This window comes from Tenrec ecaudatus, chromosome 1 (assembly GCF_050624435.1).
Source record: "Tenrec ecaudatus isolate mTenEca1 chromosome 1, mTenEca1.hap1, whole genome shotgun sequence".
Taxonomy (NCBI): Eukaryota; Metazoa; Chordata; class Mammalia; order Afrosoricida; family Tenrecidae; genus Tenrec; species Tenrec ecaudatus.
This window is the reverse complement of record NC_134530.1, coordinates 261,345,046-261,368,762: the sequence shown is the minus strand read 5'-3', so window position 1 is coordinate 261,368,762 and position 23,717 is coordinate 261,345,046. Positions and strand designations below refer to the sequence as shown.

The window sequence follows — 23,717 nt, the reverse complement described above, 5'->3', positions numbered from 1 at the left end:
CACACGCCCCACCCCCTCCCAAAAAAGGGAAAGCAGCTCAGCTGGGCAGTTTCTGTAGTACCCATTTCCGCCACTAGGTGAACATTCAGCAACTCGCTCAGAGTTAGTGCACCCCGTGGCATTGCCTGGGAAGGCTCTCTCTGGTCACAGTGAATTTTTTCATAAAAGTAGTTTCGCTGGAACCTCGTTTTTTGTGATGTCTGATTTAAGAGAACAGCGTGTGGCTGTGAGATTTTGTTTCCTGCTTGGGAAAAATGCCTCAGACACTGTTGAATACAGCTTATAAGGACAGTGTTATGGGGAAAATATCAAGTGTACAGTGGTTTTTCTTGTTTGTTTCCCAAAAAAGTAAAATGTCGCTTGATGACAAGCCTTGTTCTGGACATCCGTCAACTTCCCGAAGGGACAAAGATGTCAACTCGTAGTGCATTTGGAGTGTGCGCCACCAGGTCAGACTTAATCAAGTTTTCTATTTAAAGGTTTTGAAAATATATCGTAACCATGTGTGACCAAAAAAGGCCTGTTTTATGGCAGATATGGGAATTGGTTTTGCCACAACAATACACCTGCTCACACAGCCATCTCGGTGTGCCAGTTTTAGGCAAAAAACAGCATACTTCTCTTGCCCCACACACCTGGCTCCCCTGACCTCACTCCGTGACACTTCTTTTGTTTCTAGGAATGAAGAGGAACAGGAAAGGACAGCCATTTGATGACATAGAAGAAATGACGAAAAAAAACAAGGGAAGTGCTGTCAGCCATCCAAACAGATGAATTTGAAAAGTGTTTCCAAGAATGGAATCGCAGATTTGACAAATGTATTAAGTGTAAAGGAGAGTACTTTGAAGGTGATAAGGTGGTTTTGTAAAAAAAAACCAAAAAAACCAACAACAAAAACATAGCTTTGAAAAAATTTTTCCATTTTTTGGGGGTACCCCTTGTGTACACACACACATGCCTCACCACCCTGCCAATCACTGGACCTTGACAATGATCCCTCATCAATTTGTTCTGTTTGGTTCATCTCTCTTCATTCCCCACTCTGATCATCCCAGCTCACCTGTCACCTGAGACTGCCTCCCAGCTGGTCACCTTCCATCTTGCCTATCTCCAGGCTGTTCTCCAAACAGCAGCTAGAGGGAGACCTTCTACCATGTGCGTCTGACATGTCCCTACCTGGGCTAGCCCCAAGGCGAAGGCTGCCCTCCTTTCCCACCCCCACCCCCCACCCCGCATCAAGAGGTGGGATCCCTTTCACCACCTGGTCCATCTGACATCCTTTGACCAATCAAACACAGCAGACATGACACTGGACCATCTAGTCTGGCCTTAAAGACCAGGTTGCTTCTGCTCTCCCGCCTGGAACCCAGCCAGGTCAGGGAACGGCCATTTCTTCCCTGGAATACTGTGCCAGGAGCGCCCCAGCCCAGCCCAGCCAGCTCCCGCCCCTCAGCCAGGCCTCCGACTCACCACTGACAGCCACACTGGCCAGCACAGCCCACCGACCTGGCCAGGTCTTTGGGAATCCCACAAAGCCTCCACAGCAGTGGCCCAGGGATGCAGAAAGGCCTCTTGTGCGGGACCTAAGTTCTCCAAGTCAGAACTACCTCTCTCCTGCTCATTACTCGAGCCCTCACACCTACTTTTTAGCCTCTACGGCACAGCCAGACCACCAATGGTACTGAGAGCTGGGAGGAGATCTCAGAGGGCCAGGGGACAATGGCTCAGTCACAGTACTATGTGGAAGGTCCTGCTCACCAGGCACAGAAACGAGCTGCAGTGCCAACCATGGTGGTGGGCAGTGGCAGTCCATGCCCAGTGACTAGAGGGATGCAAGCCACGATGGAACACTGCTGCTGGGCCCACAAATCATGGCTGACCTCAGCCTCTGCTGACTCAGGAGGAAGAGGAGGAGGCAAAGTAAAATAGCTCAGACTTACTCAGCACTGCTCACAAACTGCCCCACTGGACTCTAAGGTGGTCAGCACCTTCAAGACTCCCTTTTTACTTTAAGGAACCCCTGAGTGTGCAGCTCACGTGTTCAGCGACTACCTGAAAGGTTAATGGTTTGAAGTCTACTCAGGGGCACCTTGGGGAAAAAAGACTTAGTGGTCAACTTCCCCCAAATCAGCCATTGGGAGCTCTATGAAGCACAGTTGTCTGAAAACACATGTGGGGTTGCCTTAACAGTACTGGCTCTGGTTTTGTCACTTAAAAGGGGGGGTCAGGGGCCGGGGAGCAGCTGGAGCAGGAAGCCAAGCCTCTGCCGAAAGTCCTACACCCCTGCAGCTGGGGTAAGACCAGGCCCCAGGCCTCGGAGGACGGAGGGTGTCATCCAGAAGACATGAAACCCCACATGGAGCTTTCCATTTCCTAGGGGCGTTGTGGGAAGGGTAGGGACATCAGCACCACTTCTGCAGTGTTGGAAAGCACGGAGCCAGTTGCTAGTCAAGGGACTCAGTGTGACAGAGGGATGATAGGGGGACTCTCCTACACCCACACTGGGTACAGGCAAGAGTGTGGGAGGGAAGATCTGCGATGGGTGCTGGCAGGGTGACATAAGGGGCCCCTCTCCCCTGGCAGCCAAGCAGAGCCAACCCCGAGGTCCTCAGTGCTAGGGCTGGACCTCTGGGAGGGCCCAGTCTAGTTAGGATCAGACAAGATTAGCAGCGCAGCCCATGGGGGAACTGGGTCTTAGATGGCCACGTCCACTCTAAAAACAGAACAGCCATGATGGGACCCAGAATCTATTTTTGTGTCCTTGTCCCTGGAAAGGAATGTGTAATATTCCAGCAAAGCGGGGGAAGTATGCAGCCAAGCCTCACTGTTTGGCTTGGCAGCCTTCGGCACATCTAAATTGTTGAAACAGAGGCGCAGAAATAGTGTCCGAAGAAAGCTGGAGCAAGTCCTAATACCTCCACAAACCGTCTAGTCTCCCTCCTCCCACTTCCCCCTCCCGGGGGGGGGGGGGGGACAGGGAGAAAAAGGAAGAATGAAGATGAAAAACCTTTGGGATCTCACAAGTTCAATAGACGTGAAGCCGTGAAGCCCTGGCAGGGAGAGAGGATAACAGACCACCAGAGCTGGGGGGTCTCAGGGTGCTGCCCCGTGCATCAGGCAACCTGCAACGGAGTGGGTCTGAGAGGACCCCAAGTCCTGAGTCTCTGCAGAGGGGCTCACACACCAGCCTGACCCCACCCACCCAGACATACCCCATCATCCAGCCTCTGTCTAGGGCATGTACCCTTGCCTCACTGGCCCCTGTGGCTAGAAAGGCTAAGGGAGAAATACAAAGTCACTGTCCACCAGGGACTTGTCTTCTAATAGGGGTCAGGACATGGCAGTAATGAATCAACAGGACACTAGTACAGTGCACGTGGTTGTCTACAGTGGTGGGCACGTCCCATGGCGGTGCCCCTGCTCAGGGTGCCCCCTTGAAGAGGGGCTGGAGGACTGCCCTCTCTTAGGAATGGTCTGGACTGGCCTTCTGAAGCCCCAAGGACCCAAGGGGTCTAACACACGCCCCAGCTGCTTAGTAACCCGCAGCAGGCAGCTCAAGTGCAGTGAAGGAGACAGCATACAAAGGCAGCAGGCAGCTGAACTGAGAGCCAAGTGCAAGATCGGCCAGGGGTCCCAAGAGCCCACCTGGCCTCCTCAGACTTCCTCCTCCACTGGCTGGGGAATGCCAAGACCGCTCTGCTCCCTACCTCCCGTGAGTGGAGTGGAACAATCCAAATCCTGCTGGCTTTCCTCTTGAAGCACCAGCGGAATGAGAAGAATCCAAAGCTGGCCTGCGGTGTACACACACACACACACACACACACACACACTAGTGAACGGGAGCAGAAGGACTAAGCTACTCTGCTCTCTGGGGTATTTCTACTTCACCTGCAAAAGTTCATGCCCTGAGCTACACAAGTCTACCCCCCGAGAGCACACCACAGGTAAGGGCACCCCATAGGCCCACCCCACCCCAGCTTATGAAAGAAACTGCAACTCTTGAAACAGGGAACTGAGTTGAGAATGGTGCAGCGGCACACTGCATTTTCCTCTCCGAGGATGCTGGGTGAAAAAGGTAGCATCCTGGGCTTGATTTCACCTGGCCTTCTCAATGCATGATGGCTTCCCAAGCAGCCTAGCCGGTCGCTGTGAACAATGAGTGCATGTGGGAGCAGGCTGGACCTACCTGAGCTCCACTTGGTGCCCAGTCAAAAGACCTGGTATCAGCAGCTGAGCTGCCCCAGGCACCAGGCGCCCTGGTCTCAGAAGGCGGTGTGCAGCCAGTTAATAATAGATGTAATGCCCTTCCTGCAAAGAGCTGATTCGGGAACATTTCACACGCTAAATTTCTTAAGAGAGCAGCTCTTCTCCTGGGTCACCTGATGGGTTTAGGCCTGGAGACATTTTAGCTGTTCTGACAGTTAGCAATGACCTCACCGTGATGACTGACAACAGCAGACAATGGGCCCAGCACTGGGAAATGGGCGCTGCTTTCTGGGCTACTGTACGCAGGCTGCTGGTTCCTAGTGTGAAGGATGCCTACGGCAGAGCCTCTGGGGAGCCAGTTCTTACATATGACAGGTCTATTCCTTAAAAAAAAAAGGGGGGGTGTTTAAGCACACCCCTGCAATCAGTGGATGGGTGCAGGCAAATTCCCCAGAAATGCCCTGTCTTAAATTCCTCAAGGGTGCCTTCCAGAAAGGACATCCCATCAACCAAACAGGCATCTGAGGGGAGCTGCTGGACCAGGCCAATTCAAGACAGCTCTTGGAGACTGGTTTCTGAGATTCCAGAAGGGGTAATCCTGATGGATTTTCCCAAAGGACACGGCGTGACCATGGGGCTGGTCAGGAGGAGGTTTTAACAAAGCAGAACAGCACACTGGTGGGGAAAGGGCCAGGGAAAGAGGCTTGGAGGATGTTTTTCCCATCACAATGAGTGTGCTCATTCTTTGAGGGGAGTAAGCGCTGCCCTAGGAGACGTTTGCTAGGAACCCCCCCCCCCCCCCATCCGCCCGGCAACCCTGCCCCTGCAGCTTCCGAGCTCTTTTTGTTCATCAAACTCAAAGCACATTGGGTTGGATGGAAGCACAGTTGGCATTCTTGAAGCGCTCCAAGCAGCCATCCTGACAAGGGGGCAAGTTGAAGCGGGCAGGATTCTTTTTTTTAAATCATTTTATTGGGGGCTCATGCAATTCTTATCACAATCTATGCATCCATCCACTGTGTCAAGAACATATGTACATTTGTTGCCATCATCATTCTCAAAACATTTGCTTTCTACTTGAGCCCTTAATATCAGCTCATTTTCCCCCTCTCTTCTCACTCCCCCCTACATCATGAACCCTGGATTCCCTGTGTTTCCAGTTGCTATCTGTACCTATGTACATCCTCTGGTCTAGCCAGATATGCAAGGTAGAATTGGGATCATGATAGTGGGGGGGGGGGGGAGGAAGCATCTAAGAACTAGAGGAGAGTTTTGTGTTTCATCGTTGCTACCCTGCACCCTGCCTGGTTCATCTCCTCCCCACAACCCTTCAGCAAGGGATGTCCGGTTGGCTACCATTGGGCTTTGAGTCTCCACTCTGCACTCACCCACATTTTCAATGATATGATTTTTTGTTCCTTGATGCTTGATACCTGATCCCTTCGACAAGCGGGCAGGATTCTTTAGGGAAAGGTCAGACAGATGAAACCACTGCTTTCAGAAATGTGCACAGGGATGTGCAGAGGATGTCTAGAAACAACCGCTTCACGTGTTGATGGTTTTGCTTACTAAAGGTCTCTATGGGTGTACAGCAATACTTCCTGACTTTTATGACCACTCTGGGAGCAGTGCTTCCCACAGGCACGCCTTCTGGGAGACACACACACATCAGTATCCAGGGAAACAGCTGAATCTCTCTCTACCTCCTCCAGGCTCCTCTGCAGTGGCATCCGACATAGGGCTCTGGTCAGGTTCAGGAGGAACTGCAATTGCAGGCTGCTCCCTCTTGCACCCTCGGCTCCCCACCCCAATCACAGCCGGCCTTTCAACCCACGTCCAAAAGCCCAGGGAGACTCAGCTTCCGGTCAGGCTACCCTCTCTTGCCTTACCCTCTGCACAGACTTGGGTGACCACCCTATAAGGGGAAAAAAAATGAGGCGCACAGGACCAAGTTGCCTGTGTCTTTATTTCTAAGGCATTTTGGATCAGACACAAACAATGCACTGAAAACAGAGGGTGTGTCACCAAAGTAATCTAATGTTAGGCACTCCCCCAAACCACCTCTTCACTTGGTTGTGAGGCTCAATGGCACACTTTGGATCTGTCCTGGGGCCAGCTTGCTTCACTGTTGGAGTGTGTGTGTGTGTGTGTTTGGGGGGGGGGGGGGAATTGCAATCACTTATTGACTATATCTGTATACTGGCTGTGCACATCCATAGGAGCCAATGCTTCCTTGTAAGACACAGTTCTCCATGTAAGGGCCCCCAGGACCCTGGAGGGTCAGCTCGCAGCTCTGCCCACCCTGGCTCTCCTCACAGGCTTACTCCATGGCAGCATCCTGCCCCCCACCCCGCTCCTGGTGCTGCAGGGTGACAGCCCCAACTGGCAAATGAGAGGACACGGGGAAAGGTGCACACCTTAATGAGGAGGGGGTGAAGGCCTAGCCTTAGTGCCTTCTGGGCACACAGCCACTTCCATGACCTCAACATGACAATGACAATGACTACTGGCCTTCAGAAACACCTGGCCCTGTCTTTCTCTGCCTTGGGTGACAGATGCCTGTGCCTTTGGGATATTTTGCTGCTCATTAAGGCAGTTCTACTGGGGCAATTCATGGGGGTAGAACCAGCCAATGTCACTAAATTGCGATCCACAATTCCCACAGTTTTGTCTTATGAAGCCAGCAAGATGCTTGATGCTGGGAGGGAAGGTGCCTACCAGGAAAGGCTGGATGTAGCTGGCCCACATTCTCTGGCCCTTGGGGCACCACGGGGCCTGCTGACAGCACTCAGAACTACTTAACATTCCATCCCCAAACCACAACAGTCCCCACCTGGGGTTGGGGAGGGGTGGGGACGGCTGCTTTTCTATCCACAAAGGCATGCCAACTGCAGCCTGGGAGTGTGGGCCACTGCCTTCTAAGTCCATCAAATGTGGAAAGAAAAACACGGAAGCCCTCAATCCTGTTAAAAAAGTACACATACATCTAAATTTAACCCTACTTACCCTTGTTTCCCAGGAGAAAGGGGCAGAGTGCTCATCTTGCCAAGTTATGCCCTGAAAAACAAAAATTCTAAAATAAATCTGAAACCCAGACCTACCACATACAAACACCCACCCAACGCCAAGGGCAACGCAGAGCTCCGAGTGCCCCGACCCCCAGCATGGACCTGTGCTGTGTGGATGCTGTGCGCGGAAAGTCCCAGCCATCCCGGGGGCCCTTCACATTCACCATTCCGGCAGAGGCTGCCAGCCCATAGCAAGTGTCCGCCTCTCCCCAAACAGGCCCGCTATGGACTCAGAGACAGGACGGGAGCAGACCAGAAAGGGCACAGGACTTTCCAGTGTATGAGTCACAATCAACAGAAGGACAGCGAGTTTGGTTTATTGGTAATTGCAGAGGACAGGGGCTCAGTCTGGGCTCTACCCAGGACTGGTTGTGCAACCCGGGGGAGATACTTAGCTTCTTTGAGCTCAGTGCCCTGGGCTGCAAAGCGAGAACATTACTGCTCAGGCAGGGCTGATTAAATGAGATAACACAGGAGGGGAAACGTCATGCCAAAAGAACTGAGCTCCTCTCAACCCCACTGCTCACGCTCTGCAAGGCAAAGGCAATGGAGACGACACACAGTTCCCATAGTGTATCATTGTTGCCAGGTGCCACCGGGTCAGTTCCGACTCACAGTGGCCCTGTGCAGAACAGAATGAAGCACTGCTCGACCCTGGACCAGCATCAAAATGGTCCCTGTGTTTGCATCCATCGATGCAGCCACTGTCAAAGGTCTGCCTTTGTCTTTAATTGCCTTGCTATTTTGCAAACCAGGTTGTCAGCAGGAGCCGGTTGGAAGGTCAGAAGTCTGCATTTTCTTTCTCTCTGACTATATAAACAATGTGTGTGTGTGTGTGGGGGGGGGGGTTGTTAGCAAAGATCTCATCTATCAAAAAATATAAAAATATTTTCATGTAATACTATTTGATTATAGTTCTGACATATGAGGGGGTTTGCATGGTATCCTATCAGTCATGGTTATCAGGAAAAACTTTTTTAAAATTAGAGGGAATATAGGTCACTTTCTCCCTGGGTGGAATTCCAGTTAAAAAAATCCAACTTCCTTTCCAAGTTACTTTCCAGCTTACAAATGCTGTCCTTTCCAGGTTACGGTTGGGTCACTGAGGGAAGTATTTGATCGAGGTGGTGGGCCCTCCTAAGCAGTCCGCGTGGCCCCTGCCCCACTGTGTCTACCTGGAAGTTGCTAGAGAGGATTGCAGCAAATGTCTTTAAAAGCCCATGATTTCAGAGCCCTCTGAATTCCGCGTAGAAATCATAAAGCAAACTGAGGACTTCTCTCCACCCACCCTGCATCCCCAGATGAGAAAAACAGAGGCGGAAAGACTGTATCATTTATTCGACATGTGAGCCTATTGGGGGCAAAGGGGGGAGGGAGAAGAGAGGGAAAGGGCAGTCTGCTGGCCAAGCTGCCCCTTTCATCCAGAGTGACCAGCTCTGTGGACAGATGAAGCACACGCAGACATCTTCTGGGGCAGCAGGGCTGTGCCCATGCCCCAGGACTGCCTTGTCAGGCAAATGGAACCGACTGTCTACAAAGTCAGTATGCGACTGAGCCTCCTTGAACTCTCCACAAGCGAAAGGAATTAGGTTTGGGGCCTTGGGAAGTGAAGTGGAAGAATGAGTTCAGAAATAGGCGAAAAGGTCCGTTCTCCAGAGGCTGTCATTCAAATTAGTTGAAATTTCAGGGGACCACAGACTGAAGGGGAGGGTGTCCCAGACTGGGAGAGGAGGCACATCATGACCTCTCCCCAGTTCGGTGCCAAGTCAATAGTCTCTTGTTTCCTGCAGCAAGAAAAAGACTCAAAGAGCAGATTCCTTGGGTGTCTGCGATTCTGAGCTCATAAAAAAAAATTATAAAGCACCTAACAAAAATAAACATGCCAAACAAAAATGTGATTAAAGTTTTGATGTCAGTCACCAGCTGCACACTCTAGCTACAAAAAAAGAGTATTGGCAGCAAAAATAGGCTCCCCGGCAGCTGGATGCCAAATGACACAGAATTGTGAAGTGGTAACACCCCCCACCCCCACCCCTCTCACACACACAGCGCAACCTTTCTTCTGCTCACACAATGACTCCCAAAGCAGGGCACTAACTTAGGGACTAACCGGGTATGCTTCTACAGGGTTGCCTGGAAGGCTGCCCCTACGCCCATCCTTGACTATCTGTTTACATGTATTTACACCCATCACTTACACCAAGGGACAGCACAGATTCCATTTTTGCTATGAACTATCCTCTGAGCGGAATTCCTTTCCACAAGAAATAACCATACCAAAGGCAGCACCCAGCCTCTCTGAAAATTATTTCCTTTCCTGAGAAAGGGACAGGAAGAGGCTTCAAGGCACCAAATTCCAAAGGAGAAAGCCGGAAGTCAGATGGCAGGCTACTGAAAGCCAGGGACACACATCAAACCAGTGAAACCCATCCACCACCGCATCAGTCGGTTTTCATACCGCTCCACAAAGGGTTCCCAGACTGTAAAGCTTGACAGGAGTGCCCAGCCCCTCTCCTCCCACAGAGCCCAGGGTGGGGAGGAATGACACCTGGTAATTATCAGGGACAAGAGAACACCATGGGAGGCTCTGCAGGTCCCCACCATGGCTCCAGGACTCCATGGTGGAAAGTCACAAATTATACCTCTTTTAAAATGCCCCTGAGGCCCTGAGCCCTACAATGCCATCGGAGAAATGTTCACCCAGCAGGGTTTTTACTTCTAAAGGGGACACTATGTTGTAAATAAATACATGTTGTATGAAAGCTCTCACATTTACTGCTTTCCTACTGGTAAAAGAGAGGCCTGGTGTTGCGCGGGTTACACACCCAGCTGGGATGTGGAACCAGCAAGAACCCAGGATAAGGACCAGGTGATCTGCCTTCAAACCCAGCCAAAGGCTTCATAGCCTGAGCGAATTTGGAAAGCATGATGCTCAGCAAGCTGAGTGGATCTTATAAAAACAAATCCTGTGTAAGACCACCATTAAAAAAGACAAGGGAAATGGTTTTCACATCAAGAAGAAGCATACTTTGAAAGCATACAGAGGCAGGGTGGGGCAGAGTGAAGGGAGTCAAAAAAAGCAAGAAGAAAATAAAGAAATAAATAAAACGAAGCACATGGATTAAAAAACAAACAAATGACAGCCTAGAAAGCCCTAAGTGTCTGTCTACTCTGTCACACGGGTCACTGTGCGTTGAAATGGACTGGCTGGTAAAGAATGGAGGGAAGGTGCTAGGAATCTAAAATAGTGCAGCTCCTTGGAAAGTTTGCTTGCGCCTCAGAAAGCTAAACAGAATCATCTGACCCAGCAGGCCCCATCCTGAGCCATGTGTACATTTTTAGGGATCATATGTCTGTTGTTAAGCACAACCATGATGAAATACTAACTTATACAAATTTACAATGGAATAAATTGCATTCAAGAGAGACAATTAATATTCAGAACTCATAATTTCCTAATTTATTTAGTATGCTTTACTGTTGTCCATGCTCTTGAAACTTTGCATCGATTACAGTTATAAAGTACAACTAAAATCCAATGTATTTCGTCACAAGTTTGAGTTCAGTGAATTAAGTCAGCGCTGTAACAGAGGCCGAGGTGGGAGGTTCGTGTACAGACTGTCAAGAGTTGTAGGTTCCTTCACTTTGCCCCCAAAGCCAGCACACCCCTGGCTGCAGACACCAGAACTGAAATGCATTTTGGTCATTGTGCTGCTGAAATCCCTCGGCTACAACGAACTCAGTAGAATTATGATTTCTCTGTCAGAAATCAGGCCTATTCCAACATTCTTCCAAAATGAGCAAATGTGGTCTTCATTTCACATGTGAGGAAATGGTCTAACTTCCTCTGGTCACACAAGCGGAAGGAGACTCCAACTCCACACCAGCCCACGACCAGCCTGTGAGCAGATGTCAAAGACGTCAACCTTCTTTATTCCCACAGCACCCTATTTGTCTGCTGAGTTCAGGAATCTCTTGTAATAAGAGCCATCCAGAACTCCCAGAAGCTAACAGGTTACAAGTCCCGATCAGACATGTTAAGGATGCAGTTCTTTCATCAGTCTTGTGTCTTCTCAGCCATGCCAGCAGGCACATCTCTCTCTGGTCTTTGGCCTCTTAGCCCTTTGGCCTTTGTGCTGCTCCAGCAAGTGTTACAAAGACCTTTCTTTGAGTGTAGCCCACTCTGCAAGCCAGTCTCCTGCCCAAAGGTACTCATTCCGTGGGCCAGGACGCCTGCTGTTTGATCTCATGGTCTCTGTGCTGCACCTGCTGCGTGTTTGCAGAGATTTTGGACGTGCTCAGCTCTCGGTTCTTCTTTCTTGGTGATCAAATTCTCCAATCCTGCGTTTGAGATGGTTCACTGTGTACCCAGTGGGAAGGCAAAACTCACATTAATCCCAGACACCCTATTTGCAGACTCCCACGCAGTCATTTGATGGAAGCTACAAAGGCTGTGGATAGAAGGGCCGTGCCAAGCCACTCTACTGTAACAGAAGTGCGTCGAGTGTGAGGTTTCACATGAATGAAGTGGATTTACACTGTTGTTACCGTTGAATTCCTTTGAGTCTGTTCCAGTTCATAGCAGCTGCCCATGATGGCATGGGATTGGTCCACAGGGCTTCCGAAGCTGTCATCCTTACGGAGGCAGGATCTTTACTTCCGTGCAGCTGGTGGGCTGTGCATTACAGCTTATCTTCTGAAGCATTTGGTTTAGGGAAGGCTGTGGTCTACAGTGGGAGGCCCAACTCCATTTGGAGTCTTGACACAAGTTCAGGCAACATTTGCCCTCAGGAAGAATGCAGTTGAAAGCACATTACAAGCCCAGGAGGGTGCTGCCCCATGGAACTGGTCTAGGCGTAACCCTGGTGATTTACTAAAGAAAACAGCAACATGCTACTTAGTTTAAGTTTAAAAAACTGGGGTCCTGTAGACTCTGAATCACGGCCACAGATCATGAGTCATACAATGCCCATCATTTAGCCCCAGAACCAATCCTGTAAAACTTTGAAATCTGCAATTGTGTATGTATCACAACCAGGTCCTTCCCACACTTCTGTAGTCCTACCCAGGAAAGTGAGCAAGTGTCCCACCAGCACTTATGATTTTGTGATTATTTCCTATGTTTTCTGCCCTGTTCCCACTTCCATGGCCAGGACTCAGTGGACTTCATGTGGCTTTTGCCCTGCAATGCATGCTGATGGCTTCTTCTTCCAGGATGATCATGCTCATTGTTCCTTTGTCATATTTAAGGTTATAAATAGAAGGATCTTTCAGATTATGTATCAATCTGGTGTCTTTCTTCCCCTAGCACAGCTTGAACTGCTAACCTTCTTGTTAGCAGCTGAGTGCTTAATCATTAGACTCCTTGGTTCTGAAAGTTTATAATTGAGTATCAACCTGGCTGATAAACACATGTGGAATTAATTGAAGGGCAGAGAGATAAATGGCTCAGTGAGCCTCGCCTTTCTCATCTCTTGCTCTTTGATCATCGGACCAGTGTGTGGCTGCCTTGCTTGTTCTATGCTTCAATTTGCCAGCTACACTACCTGTGGGACACCTAACCCGTGGACTGTGTCGCTGTAATTTGAAGTTCCTTTAGACCTTCTTTGCCACACCATTGGAATTTACATCTCTTGAACTGGGGACTGTCGGACCCTGCCATCTGGCTGACTGTTGGTGACCTGCCTTGCTGTTTGTTGTCAATGGCTGGATAGCCTGAATTGCTCTACAGAGGACTACCTGGCAGCCCTCAAGACTTGAAAGACTGCCAGTGTCTCACAGCTGTCTCACGGGAGTGAGTTGCATTGAACCATTTGTACTGCTTTATAATTTAATTAACTTTTTGTTTCTTATATTATACATCTATCTGTATGTATATATATAATTATTAGCATTCTGATTTTGTTTTCTAGAAAACCCTGTCTAACAGAATAATTCTGTATAAAATCTGGGAGACTTGATAGTACTACTAGGTAAGTGTTGCACTGTTAGCCATAAGGTCAGATGTTCAAACCCACCATCTGCTCTGTGGGAGAAAGAGGAGACTTTCAGCATCCATAAAGTTTGCAGCATCAGAAATTCTAATTCTAAAAGAAAATGAGTTTTCTTTTCTAATTTTCAAGGCCAGTAGTTCTTGTAGTTAGATCACTAGCACCTGTGATGTCCCCGGTGGAAGTCATTGACTGACTGAATATCACTCAGCCTGCAGCAGGCCCAGGAGGCACGCTGGCCCTGGACAGGGTCCTCAGAAGCCACCTCCCAGCACCACTGTACAAAGCCAAGCCTCCTGCTACAGCCTCAAAGGAGGAAACAGTACCTTTCCATAATACCCAAAGGACGGATTCTGTGGCACTTCCACTCAAGAAGAACCTATCATAAAGTTGTAGCAGTTCTGCAGGGCAGAATGACGGGCTGTCTCTAACACGATCCTCCACAAACTGGGTCTTGCTGCCATCCTGTCCGGGAGGACACTGGCTTGTCATCTGTAACCAATGTAAGCACCTCCTTCAGTGTCTGTTCTGCCCTGGATTCCCCTGGAGCTGTTTACAAACACCCAAACTGGGGTGTACAGAGCTGGTCAGTAATGTAAATCCCTCACCTAACTCACAATAATGAATTCATTAATAAGGACATAAATAACACAGTAAGTATGAAAAACAAATAAAATCAAATCCAAGGACCAAGGGAACCCCCCCAGCACAGTGGCTCGCAACATTACAAGGGGGCCTATAAATCAGAGCCCCTGAGGTGTTATTTTAATATGCAGAATCCTTAGGTGCCACCTTGATGTTGTTTAGAAAAACAAACCACTACCTGGCTCACTGTACCGCACTGATCGGTGTATCTAGTTCCATCCTTCCTCGGATGCCTGAAGCCCCAACATGACTAACTAAAGGCCATGAAGCTCTGCTCATTCACTCCTAGCAGCTGCACAGAAGACCACCCGATGCACAAAGACCCTATCAAAAGTTACTGCTATCTACATACTCCCATTTTCCCCAAATAAAAACTACCAGAGAAACTATCCTACGTTCAGGTTCTCTCAAGACGGGACCCAAGTTTTCTGGACCAACTCTTTCAATTGACTTTGGAGCAGACACGAATCAAATTCTCACCTTCCAGGTGGGAGATTCGGCTTTGACTCCTAGTCAATACACCTCCCGTGTAATCTATCTGTGTGCCATAGCGCTGGACCAGTTTCAGTGGGGCTTCCAGACTAAGAAGGATGCGGAAGAAAGGGTGGTCTGGAGAGCTGTTTCTGAAAATCAGTCAGTGATCAATTCTGAGATCACTTTAGATCGCAATTCTTTGGATCCCAATATGCACAGGGTCGCCATGAGTTGGGGGCCAACGTGACAGCAGCTAACAACATTCGTTAGTCTAAGCAGCCCGGTACATTAACAGTTTGCTGAAATGCTACAGATATCGGGCATAAAGAGAACCATGTTCAAAGGCTTCTTTTGTTCTTCCCAGAATTGGAAGAGCTACACAGAACTATTGTAACTGCATTTTAAATAACATTGTTTCATAATAATTACAACTGTGTGACTATAAATAGAAACACCTTATCCAGTAAAGGCAGCATGGATGTACAGCTGCCCGCCCCCACCCCCCACCCCTGGTTCCAGCTTATGCATCGGGTTGCTGACCGTCAGGTGAGCAATTAGAACCCATCAGCCACTGTGTAGGAGAAAGATGAGGCTTTCTGCTCCCATCAAGAGTTACAGTCTCAGAACCCCAAAGGGGCAGTTCAACCCCTCCTACAGGGTTGCCAAGAGTCAGAATCAACTAGGTGACAGTTTTGGGAGGTGTGAGTTGGGTATGTGAGGCTCTACATCTTTATAGGAATAGAATGCATCATCTAGCTCCCACAGAGTGACTAGTAGGTTTGAAACGCTGACCTTGTGGTAGCCCAATGTATAGCCAACCTACTACACCAGCAGAGCTCCTTTTTTAAGGATTAAATACGGTAACTCAGAATTGGCTCGATGGCCAATGGTTTGGTCTGGATTTACTGCTTTATTATTGCTTCATATTAACAATGCATAGGGAAGGGAAAAATGGCTAAAATATGCACTTATCTTACCCATTGCTTCTTCCAAGGGACTAACCCAAAAGAGAAGAACAAAAACCAAAAAAACCCCAAACTGTTCCAACTCACAGCAGCCCCTATGTGACAAAATACGACTGGCCCATAGGTTTCCACGGCTGTCATTACAAAAGCAGGCTGCCACATCGTTCTTCCAGGAGTGCCGACTGCGGACCTTCTGGTCTACAGCCACGGCACCATTAGAATCCCTTTTGAGGGACTATTGTTTGGATATTTATGGAATCAATGATTTTCTCTTTGACTGTATAAATTTAACTCTGCTGAGACATGGAGGTTTCCATAACAGGAAATACAAAAGTGCAGACCCAATAGCAAAGTTATGATCTAACTGCTCAGCAGGCTCCACCATGAGTATCAACTTCGACACGTGGGCCTCCAGGGATGCAGAGCTCATGCTCTGGCCAATGTGGGGGCGTGGGCAGATAGAGGGTAGAAGTGAACAGAAAGAGGAGAGAATCTGAGTAGCCCAGATCTGACCTTCATTTACATTTTTCAAGGAATAGGTATTTTTCCAGTACTGCAGGAGTCTCTAGAACCCCGGTGGAGCGGGAGTTAGGCACCCATTGCTAACCGAAAGGCTTGAAGTTCAACCCCAACAACTGCTCCACGGGAGGAAGATATGGCAGCTCTGCTGCCATCAAGGTTACAGCTTTGGACAAGCAGACCGGCCGGATGAGCACTGTGCATACTCATGACCACATATGTTTGGCAGATGATACTCCTCCAAATATATTTGTATGTGCTCTAAATATATCCATGTTTATCAGCGGGCCGGTGTATATAAACGTCTTAGCCAGAAGCAAACACCTGGCGGGGGTGATTCACTGGACCATCGTCTCAGAGGACATCAGCACCTGGAGTCTTCAAGTCTTGCAAACAGCCATCAAAGTTGTAACAACTATTCTCTCCCTCTCCGGAGCAAAGGAATCAAATATGCACGGAGACAGTCCAACAGACCTAAGACCAGAAGAACTAGATGGTGCCCTGCTACCACTCACGATGAAGTGCTCTGAAAGGGCTCCGAGTAGAAAGTCCTGGTAGAGTGAGAGAAAAAGTAGAACACAATTCCAAATCATCAAAAAGGACCAGAATTACAGATCCGACAGAGATTGGAGGAACCCCCCAGGTTGTGTCCCTTGGACAACCTTGATACTTAGAACTGAAATCATCCCCATGGCTCAACTTGCAACCAAGCAACAGACACGTCTAGAGGATGAATACGCCACCAGGGACGTATGCACTGCTCAAAACCGTCAAGTATCCTAGATCGAAAGGGCAGCTTTGCTGGCACAAATCTCAGAAGGTTAAAAGAGACGAGGATAGAAGGGAAAGCAGAACTGAATGATGAACACAGGAAGCCGATTGGCTTCCAATGTTGTGAAACAAAAAAATTTAAAAGATTACTGTCCTGGAAGCGAATCGGCCAGTTTGTACTCTCTCCTATAGGGCTGCTCTGAGTCCACACAACAGGTCATGGGAATCTCTTGGTAGGAATGTAAGTGGCTCCTACTAATTCAATATAAAGCTACCCCGGCAAACATGCGTCACAGTTCTGTCCCGCCCTCCTTGCTCAAGAGTGAGCAAGTCATTCCATTGGTCTTCAAGGCCTGCTCCTGGGCAGCCCTGCCAGGAACCTGGAGAGGGAGAGGCTCCAATCCTGTTTAGCACCCTTCTCACCACTGACTGAGACTGGAGCCAGGCCAAGTACTGCTCTGGGCCAGAGAGACCTCAAATGAAAGGAGAGCCAAGGAGGAGGGAGGACAGGCAGCCTCCTCCACTAGCCACTGAGAACTGTATTGGAATGCAGGTCCCCATTCTTAACTCCTGCCCAGAGTCTTGGCCTGACCCAGGTTGAAGGGAAGCAGCATGCCGGAGACCATCCATCGTCCCTGAAAAGCACCTGTATTTTCCCGACTGCGTTCTCAGAAAAAAAAATCCAAAATACTAAAAAGCAACACCCAAACTTCCTTTTTGTTTCCTTCAAAAGAAAGGGCTAGGTTCACTAGGTTCACGTGGAAGGACTCCGCAGAGCACCCAGGAAAGGCAGAGGGCCAAGCGAGCAGTGGGGTGGGTGGAAGCAGCCCTGTAAAAGGTCTGCCAAAGATGAAAGGGTGGGCTTCAGGGAGGGTGGAGCTCAGGTCCCAAGGCCCCAAGGAGAAGGTTAGAGCTGAAAGGACTCCGAAAGCTGCCAGGTTTACAGGCAACAAGGGAAGCTGGAGCAGGAGGCACCAAGAGACTTCTCTCTGCTGGAGGGGGACCATTGAAGAGAGGCACCGCTGTCTAGCTCCAAGGTCTTAAAACTCCTCAACCAACATCAAGCCAGATCCAGATCAGGGCCACTGTGGACTGGCAGATGGACTCATGACTTCTGTTCAGCTCTGCCTAGTTTATGAAAAACAAAAGTGGCCAAGTAGGTCTATACAAAAGAGAGAGAGAGAGAGAGAGAGAGAGAGAGAGAGAGAGAGAGAGAGAGAGAGAGAGAGAGAGAGAGAGAGAGAGAGAGAGAGAAGAAAGAACAGGCTGCCCCAGGTCCCTGGGTCAGCTTATGATGAGCAAAACAGGCAATCAGAGAAAATCCCTAACTCCCTGCAATCTACCCCAAACCAAACTCAAGACCACTGAGTGGCTTCACAGTCACAGAGACCCTGGAGGGCAGAGTACAGTTTTTGAAACTGTCCATCTTTCAGGAGCAGACATTTTCCTCCTTTGGAGTGACTGGTGGGTTTGAACTGCTGACCTTGTGGTTCGCAGGCCAATGCTTAGCTCAGAACCTAATAAATTCACAGCAAGGTGTTTGGGGGTGCAGAGAACAAGAATGTGACATAGTCATAAACCTTCCTAAAATTCAGCTTTGTAACAATTTCCCCGACACTAGAATGACTAAGATTTAAAAAATGGAAAATAGCAAGTGTTGGCAGAGATGCGGGGAAATCGAAACCCTCGTCCATTGCTGGTGGGAATGTAGAATGGCCCAGCTGTGATGTGGGATGCAGAAGGGTTTTTCCCCAGGGTGTCCCCCAAATATATGCCAAACCTAAGACGCTGCATGCAACACATATTCAATGGTGGTACACTCAGAGGTCAGCTGGTTGGAGGTCATCTCCCTGAAGGCTATCAGCCTTCTAGAGCAATCAGACTCAGTGGAAAGTAAATGTCTAGAAAAGAATGATGGAATATATGTACGAATATGTCGGATACAATTGATGTATGGATTGTAACGAGAGTTGTCAAAGCCCCCAATAAAATTATTTTTAAAACATATATAAAGAAGTGTTAGTTTAAAAAAAAAGCCTAGCGTTAAGCTGCCACATGACCCAGCAATTCCAGCAGTTGTATATTTTATGGAGAGTACAGGAGGAACACAGCCCCATGCAAATCCACGTCCTTGAAGCACTAGTCACATTAGCAAAAATCTAGAAGCAGTGTAAGTGCCTACCATAAATAAAATATGGTACAGACATACAATGCCAACCTACGGTGACTGTATTCTTCCCATCTTCTCGTGATGATTCCTTCATCATACAACATTTCACCCATAGAATCTTGCAAGATTGTGATTCGAGGCTTGAATTTCTTCTTGAGTTCTTTCTGTTTAAGACATGCTGAGGGGGTTCTTTTTTCCCCCAGAAAAACCAAAAAGGCTCTATGTTATCTCACCGTTACATTTCTACTCATTTGCTCATGGAATACATCCACAGGTCCAATACATCCATAGGTCCAATACATCCATAGGTCCAATACATCCACAGGTCCAATACATCCATAGGTCCCCACTTGGTAACACTCTATTTGCATAATCTGATGGACCATAGGACTGTGTGAGATACAAAATGTCACTGGGGGTGGGGAAGGGGAAGAGGATTCAAAGAAACAGGCAGCTGTCTTCTGAGTAGCTGAACCAAGGCACAGTCTGAGGCTCATGTGACCACTGATAAGAGACTGCCGTATCAAGTCCAGACACTGGACAGAGCAGACTGAGGTTTCAAGTACATGCTCCCAGGGGTACAGCTGGGGACGTGCTGGGCCCGGGACTGCTTCACAAATGGGTAACTCTACATCCAGTTTAGCAACAGTAGCAGTTTATTTACTGCACCACGGTTAATGTCCCAAGTGAAAATGGGAAGACGAGCTACTCCTACCCCTGCCATCAGCAGCCTTTCACGGACGTATTCGCTGCCATCATCCTGCTGGGGGATTTCCACTTTAGAAGTGAGACCAATGAAAGTTGGAGAGGTTAGCAATTTGCTATGGTCTGGAGATCAGTAAATGCTGGAGCCAGAATTCCAATCTAAGACTGCCTAAAGGCCAACAAGGCACAGACTCCCCTGGAAACCAGTATTCCCAGGGGTCTTCCATCTACCCTGTAGATTCTATAGGCTGGCCAGAACCTCCCCTGCTTTCATCTAAGGTCAGACACTGTGCTGGGGCTGCGGTCTGTTTGTGGCCATTGGGGTCAAGCATGCTGATAGGTTTTAGCGCCACAAGGCATGAGCTAGCCTGGAATGCATGCTCCAACACTTGATATTCCATGCAGGCCCCTGAGACCAATCAGGAGAAACATCACACAGGAAGGGACAGACTGTCCTAGTCAAACTAGGCTAGCGCCATTTGGGACAAACCCAATGCGGGGGAAAGATGAGGCTGTCTCCTGCCATTATATTTACAGCCCCAGAAACCCGACACAGGGTCAGGAAGAGTGGAAATTAACTTGATGGCAGTTGGTTTTGTCCAACTACTACGGAGCTGCCCTCCCACCCTGTCCTGTGAGTGGAAATCGCCTTGACAGCAGTGAGTTAAGAGAAGTGCTGTCAGGTGAGTGTTGGATGGCTAACTGCAAGGTTGGTGGTTCAAATCCATCAGCTGCTCCAAGGGAGAAAGATGACGCTCTTTCGGTAAAAGATACGCAGCCTAGGAAACCCTATCTACTAGGGTTGCTGTGAATGAAAATTGACTTGATGACAGTGGGTGTGGGTGCCATTCAGATGTGGCAGGCAGCAACCCTACGTGCCAGGCACACCCTCCTAAAATTCCGAGTCTTGTCTGCCTGTGTGTGCTGAGGCTGGGCAGATACAGCTGGGGTTTAGTCGCAGATTTGCAGCCAAGTGTCAACTCTGGGAAACAAGGTCGGTTTGCTCCTTGCAGAGGAGCACGAAGTGCTGTCAGTCTGCCTTTAAGTCACCCTGGACTCACAACCTCAGCTTGCTCTGGCACTTACTGAGGACCACTCAAAAACTCAAACCAAACTGCCATCGAGTTGATGGCCACCCTATAGAACAGGGTAGAATGGCTCCTGTAGGTTTTCGAGACTAACTTTTTATGGGAATTGAAAGCATTATCTTTCTCTGATGAAGCAGCTGGTGGGTTTGAACCAGTGACCTTTCAGTTAGCAACCCTGTGCTGAATCCCCTGTGCCACTAAGCCCTTTTTATTTTTACCATATTGGCAATATCAGGTTCTTACATAGCATTGGTTTTTTTTATTAGAAGCAGATGTGTACATACGTTGTGGCAGACACCAAGACACGTAACATGATGATCACATTCCAACATTTATAGGAACTAACAGGTCTTTACTCTCATTTATTTTTTTCATGTATCTTCAGCAGAGGCCCCTTAGCTCATCGGAGATGGATACTATACATGTCCCTATAGGTAGACACGCTTATGCTCTGAAACCTCTCAACAATAAGAATATACCTTAAAACTTTCCAGTTTACCTGACCCTTGTTTTTCCAGCAAGTCTTTCAGAGTTTAAATCCCAGCAGAGAATTGCATCTTAATTCAGGCAGAATGAGGCAATGTTTGCGGTGTATGTCTGCCCTTTCACACTCCCTCACATCCAAGGAAGCTTGAGTAACACAAACTTTTTGTATTAACATCTCAGCACGCTCAACTCAGAAAATACGTTTAAACCAATTTAAACCTTAACTTCATGACTCTTAAATTCATTTATTTACACATCATTTCTTACTTCAACGGTCAACTTCCTCTGACACACTCCACGCCCAGCTGCCTCTCGCTCCAGTCTTAGCTTGAGCAGTAGGCAGGTGTCCTGTTCCCACACTTCACTCCTCTGGCCTCTGCCCTCCATCATCAGGGTTTAGTTCGAATGGCCAAAGAGTCACTTTGGTCATGGCACCAAAGTAGCACTGTTGGTTGAACAGGTTCCCAAGATTAACGAGACCAAAGCTTGGGACCAGTGCAAACCCCTGCGGCCTTTGCAATTGTGGCAGCCTTTTTATGTTTCTGGGTCAGTGTCATCCTCACGGCGTCCACACCACATACCTGCATACACCCCTGTCTCCGAGGCTTGTCACACCTCACCTGCACTTTCCATGCCTTCCTGTTTCAGGGCGGACCCTCAAGGCGAAGTGCAGTGTGGATGCTCAGGAGTTGACCGAGGGGTTTGCCTTTCCCTTCTAAACTCAGGAAGGACCAGGCACCCAAGAACTAACTCCCTCTGCTCTCAACAACCCTGTGGGCGGACTACTATTCTGCTCGCTCTACACAGGGGCTAATTGAGGCTGTGTTGAAGTCACTCGGACCACTCAGACTACTGGAGCTGTGTTAGAATGCACGCGTGCGTGTGGCTTAAAAGGCTTGGCTCTTTCCACTTTGGGCTGGCTCCTCTGACCAGCAGCCGCCTCCCACTCCTGGCAAGTCTCTGGCTACCGGGTCACTACAGTGGGGCAGGTTCAGGTCCAGACCAAGGGTCTCTAAGAGCCCACTCTGGTATCGGGGCGCGCGGGGCGGGGGTGTCAGCCCACCTCCGGCTCCGGGACGCCCCTCCCCCACCCTCACTCCTTCCAGCCCCGGGGTCCCCGCGCCCACCTCGTCCCCGAAGTGCACGATCTTCTGACCCGTGGGCCCGCGCGAGCCGGGTAGGCCGGCGGGCGCGGGGTCCGGGGTCCCGGCGCGGTGAGCCGCGTAGCGGGCCTGGACGTGCGGGGCCACCAGGTGTCGGTCGATGATCTCGTCCTGCTGCGCAGGGGGCAGCCGCTCCCACTCGGGCCCGTACTTCTCGCGGATCTTCTCCTTGTCCTGCATGATCTTCCTGGCCATGGGGCTCAGCGACGAGAAGTAGGTGAAGCGCTTCCTCTCCTTGTCGTCCAGAGGCCGGTTCGCGTTCATGACGGCCGAGCGCGAGGCCGCGATCGCCGCCGCCATGGAGGCCATGGCCGGGACCCTGCCTCGCCCGCCACCGCGCAGCTCTCGCCCCGCCCCACCCCGCCAGGCCCTGCCCACTCGCCCCGCCCCCGGCTTCTCCGTCCTCTCCCCGCCTCCTCCTCGAGGCCCCGCCCCCCGAAGCCCCGCCCCTCTCCCGCCGACTCCCACCTTCCCGAGCCGCCCGCGCGCCTCCCCACTCCTCCCAGCCCAGAGCCGGGTCTCTGCTCTCCGCCTTCCCGGCGCCGCTGCGTCCCTTTCCCGCTGCCCCGTCCCCCCGCTTTGCGGACCCCCTCGGCTCCCGGCCGGGTCCTACCCAAGCTTTCTCTGGGGGTGGCTGCCGCTCCCCCTGCGGGGTACAGCACTCCCGAGGTTGATTATGGCGGGCCATTGTGGGAGCGGTCCCGGGGTGTTCGCCATGCTGCCACGTGGTCACTTGCTTGACAAAGGAAACTTGCCTCTCAAACGTGATGTTTGCAGAACCCACATTTCGGGACTGAGTCGCCCGCCGAGCTACTCCTGTCCGGGGCCTTCTTGCATTGGGTTTCTTGAACCGGTCCAAGAAGGTGGCGGGGGTCCTGGCAGCGATTGCAATCTGAGGAGGGGGTGGCCTTGCGCAGGGCGACGCCATGGGAATGCCTGAACTAACATTTGGTTTATGCTGATAATAGAAAATTAATTCCCAGACTTACTGAGGGGACTGGAGAGGGGGGTGGGGACCAGAGGAGTAAATGAAGCATCAAGTAGTTAACAGGCTCTCTAGTCAAGGAGTGATAGCAGCAGGACAGAGGACACAAATGACTTCCGACAGCACCATGCATCCCAGACCAGCAATGAGGTTTTCCCAAGCAGGTCATAGGGCCAGTCTCTGCTCCCCGAACAATGTTTACTTAGAAACTTCAAGAAATCACCAAAACTCACCAGCTTCGTATTTGCAAACAAATAAGGGGCATTGGTTTTCAATCAACCAGAAATGCTGTCCAAACAATGAGGAGTGTTGGCAGCACCACTGGTATATCATAGAGACTTGGGGTCCCTGGGTGTGGGAATGTCCTGCATGGCACCCAGCACCAAGGTGCATTTATTTTAAAACATAAAATTAAAATCATGCATCACCCCAACTGCTTATCTGGTTTAACACAGGCCTGACAATAGACAACAGTCAGGTGA

General features: G+C 49.7%; 1 protein-coding gene across 1 annotated transcript in view; it reads right to left on the bottom strand.

Moving 5' to 3' along the window:
- C1H1orf198 (chromosome 1 C1orf198 homolog) overlaps positions 1–22,577 on the bottom strand; it is a 31,945-nt gene extending 9,368 nt beyond the window's left edge. Inside the window, exons 1-2 of the mRNA XM_075531928.1 lie at positions 22,215–22,577; positions 7,213–7,263 (exon numbers count right to left, since the gene is read on the bottom strand). Of these exons, the coding sequence (XP_075388043.1) occupies positions 7,213–7,263; positions 22,215–22,559 (396 nt within the window). The 5' untranslated portion in view covers positions 22,560–22,577. The remainder of the gene's footprint in view (positions 1–7,212; positions 7,264–22,214) is intronic.
- Between the last annotated feature and the right edge of the window lie 1,140 nt (positions 22,578–23,717).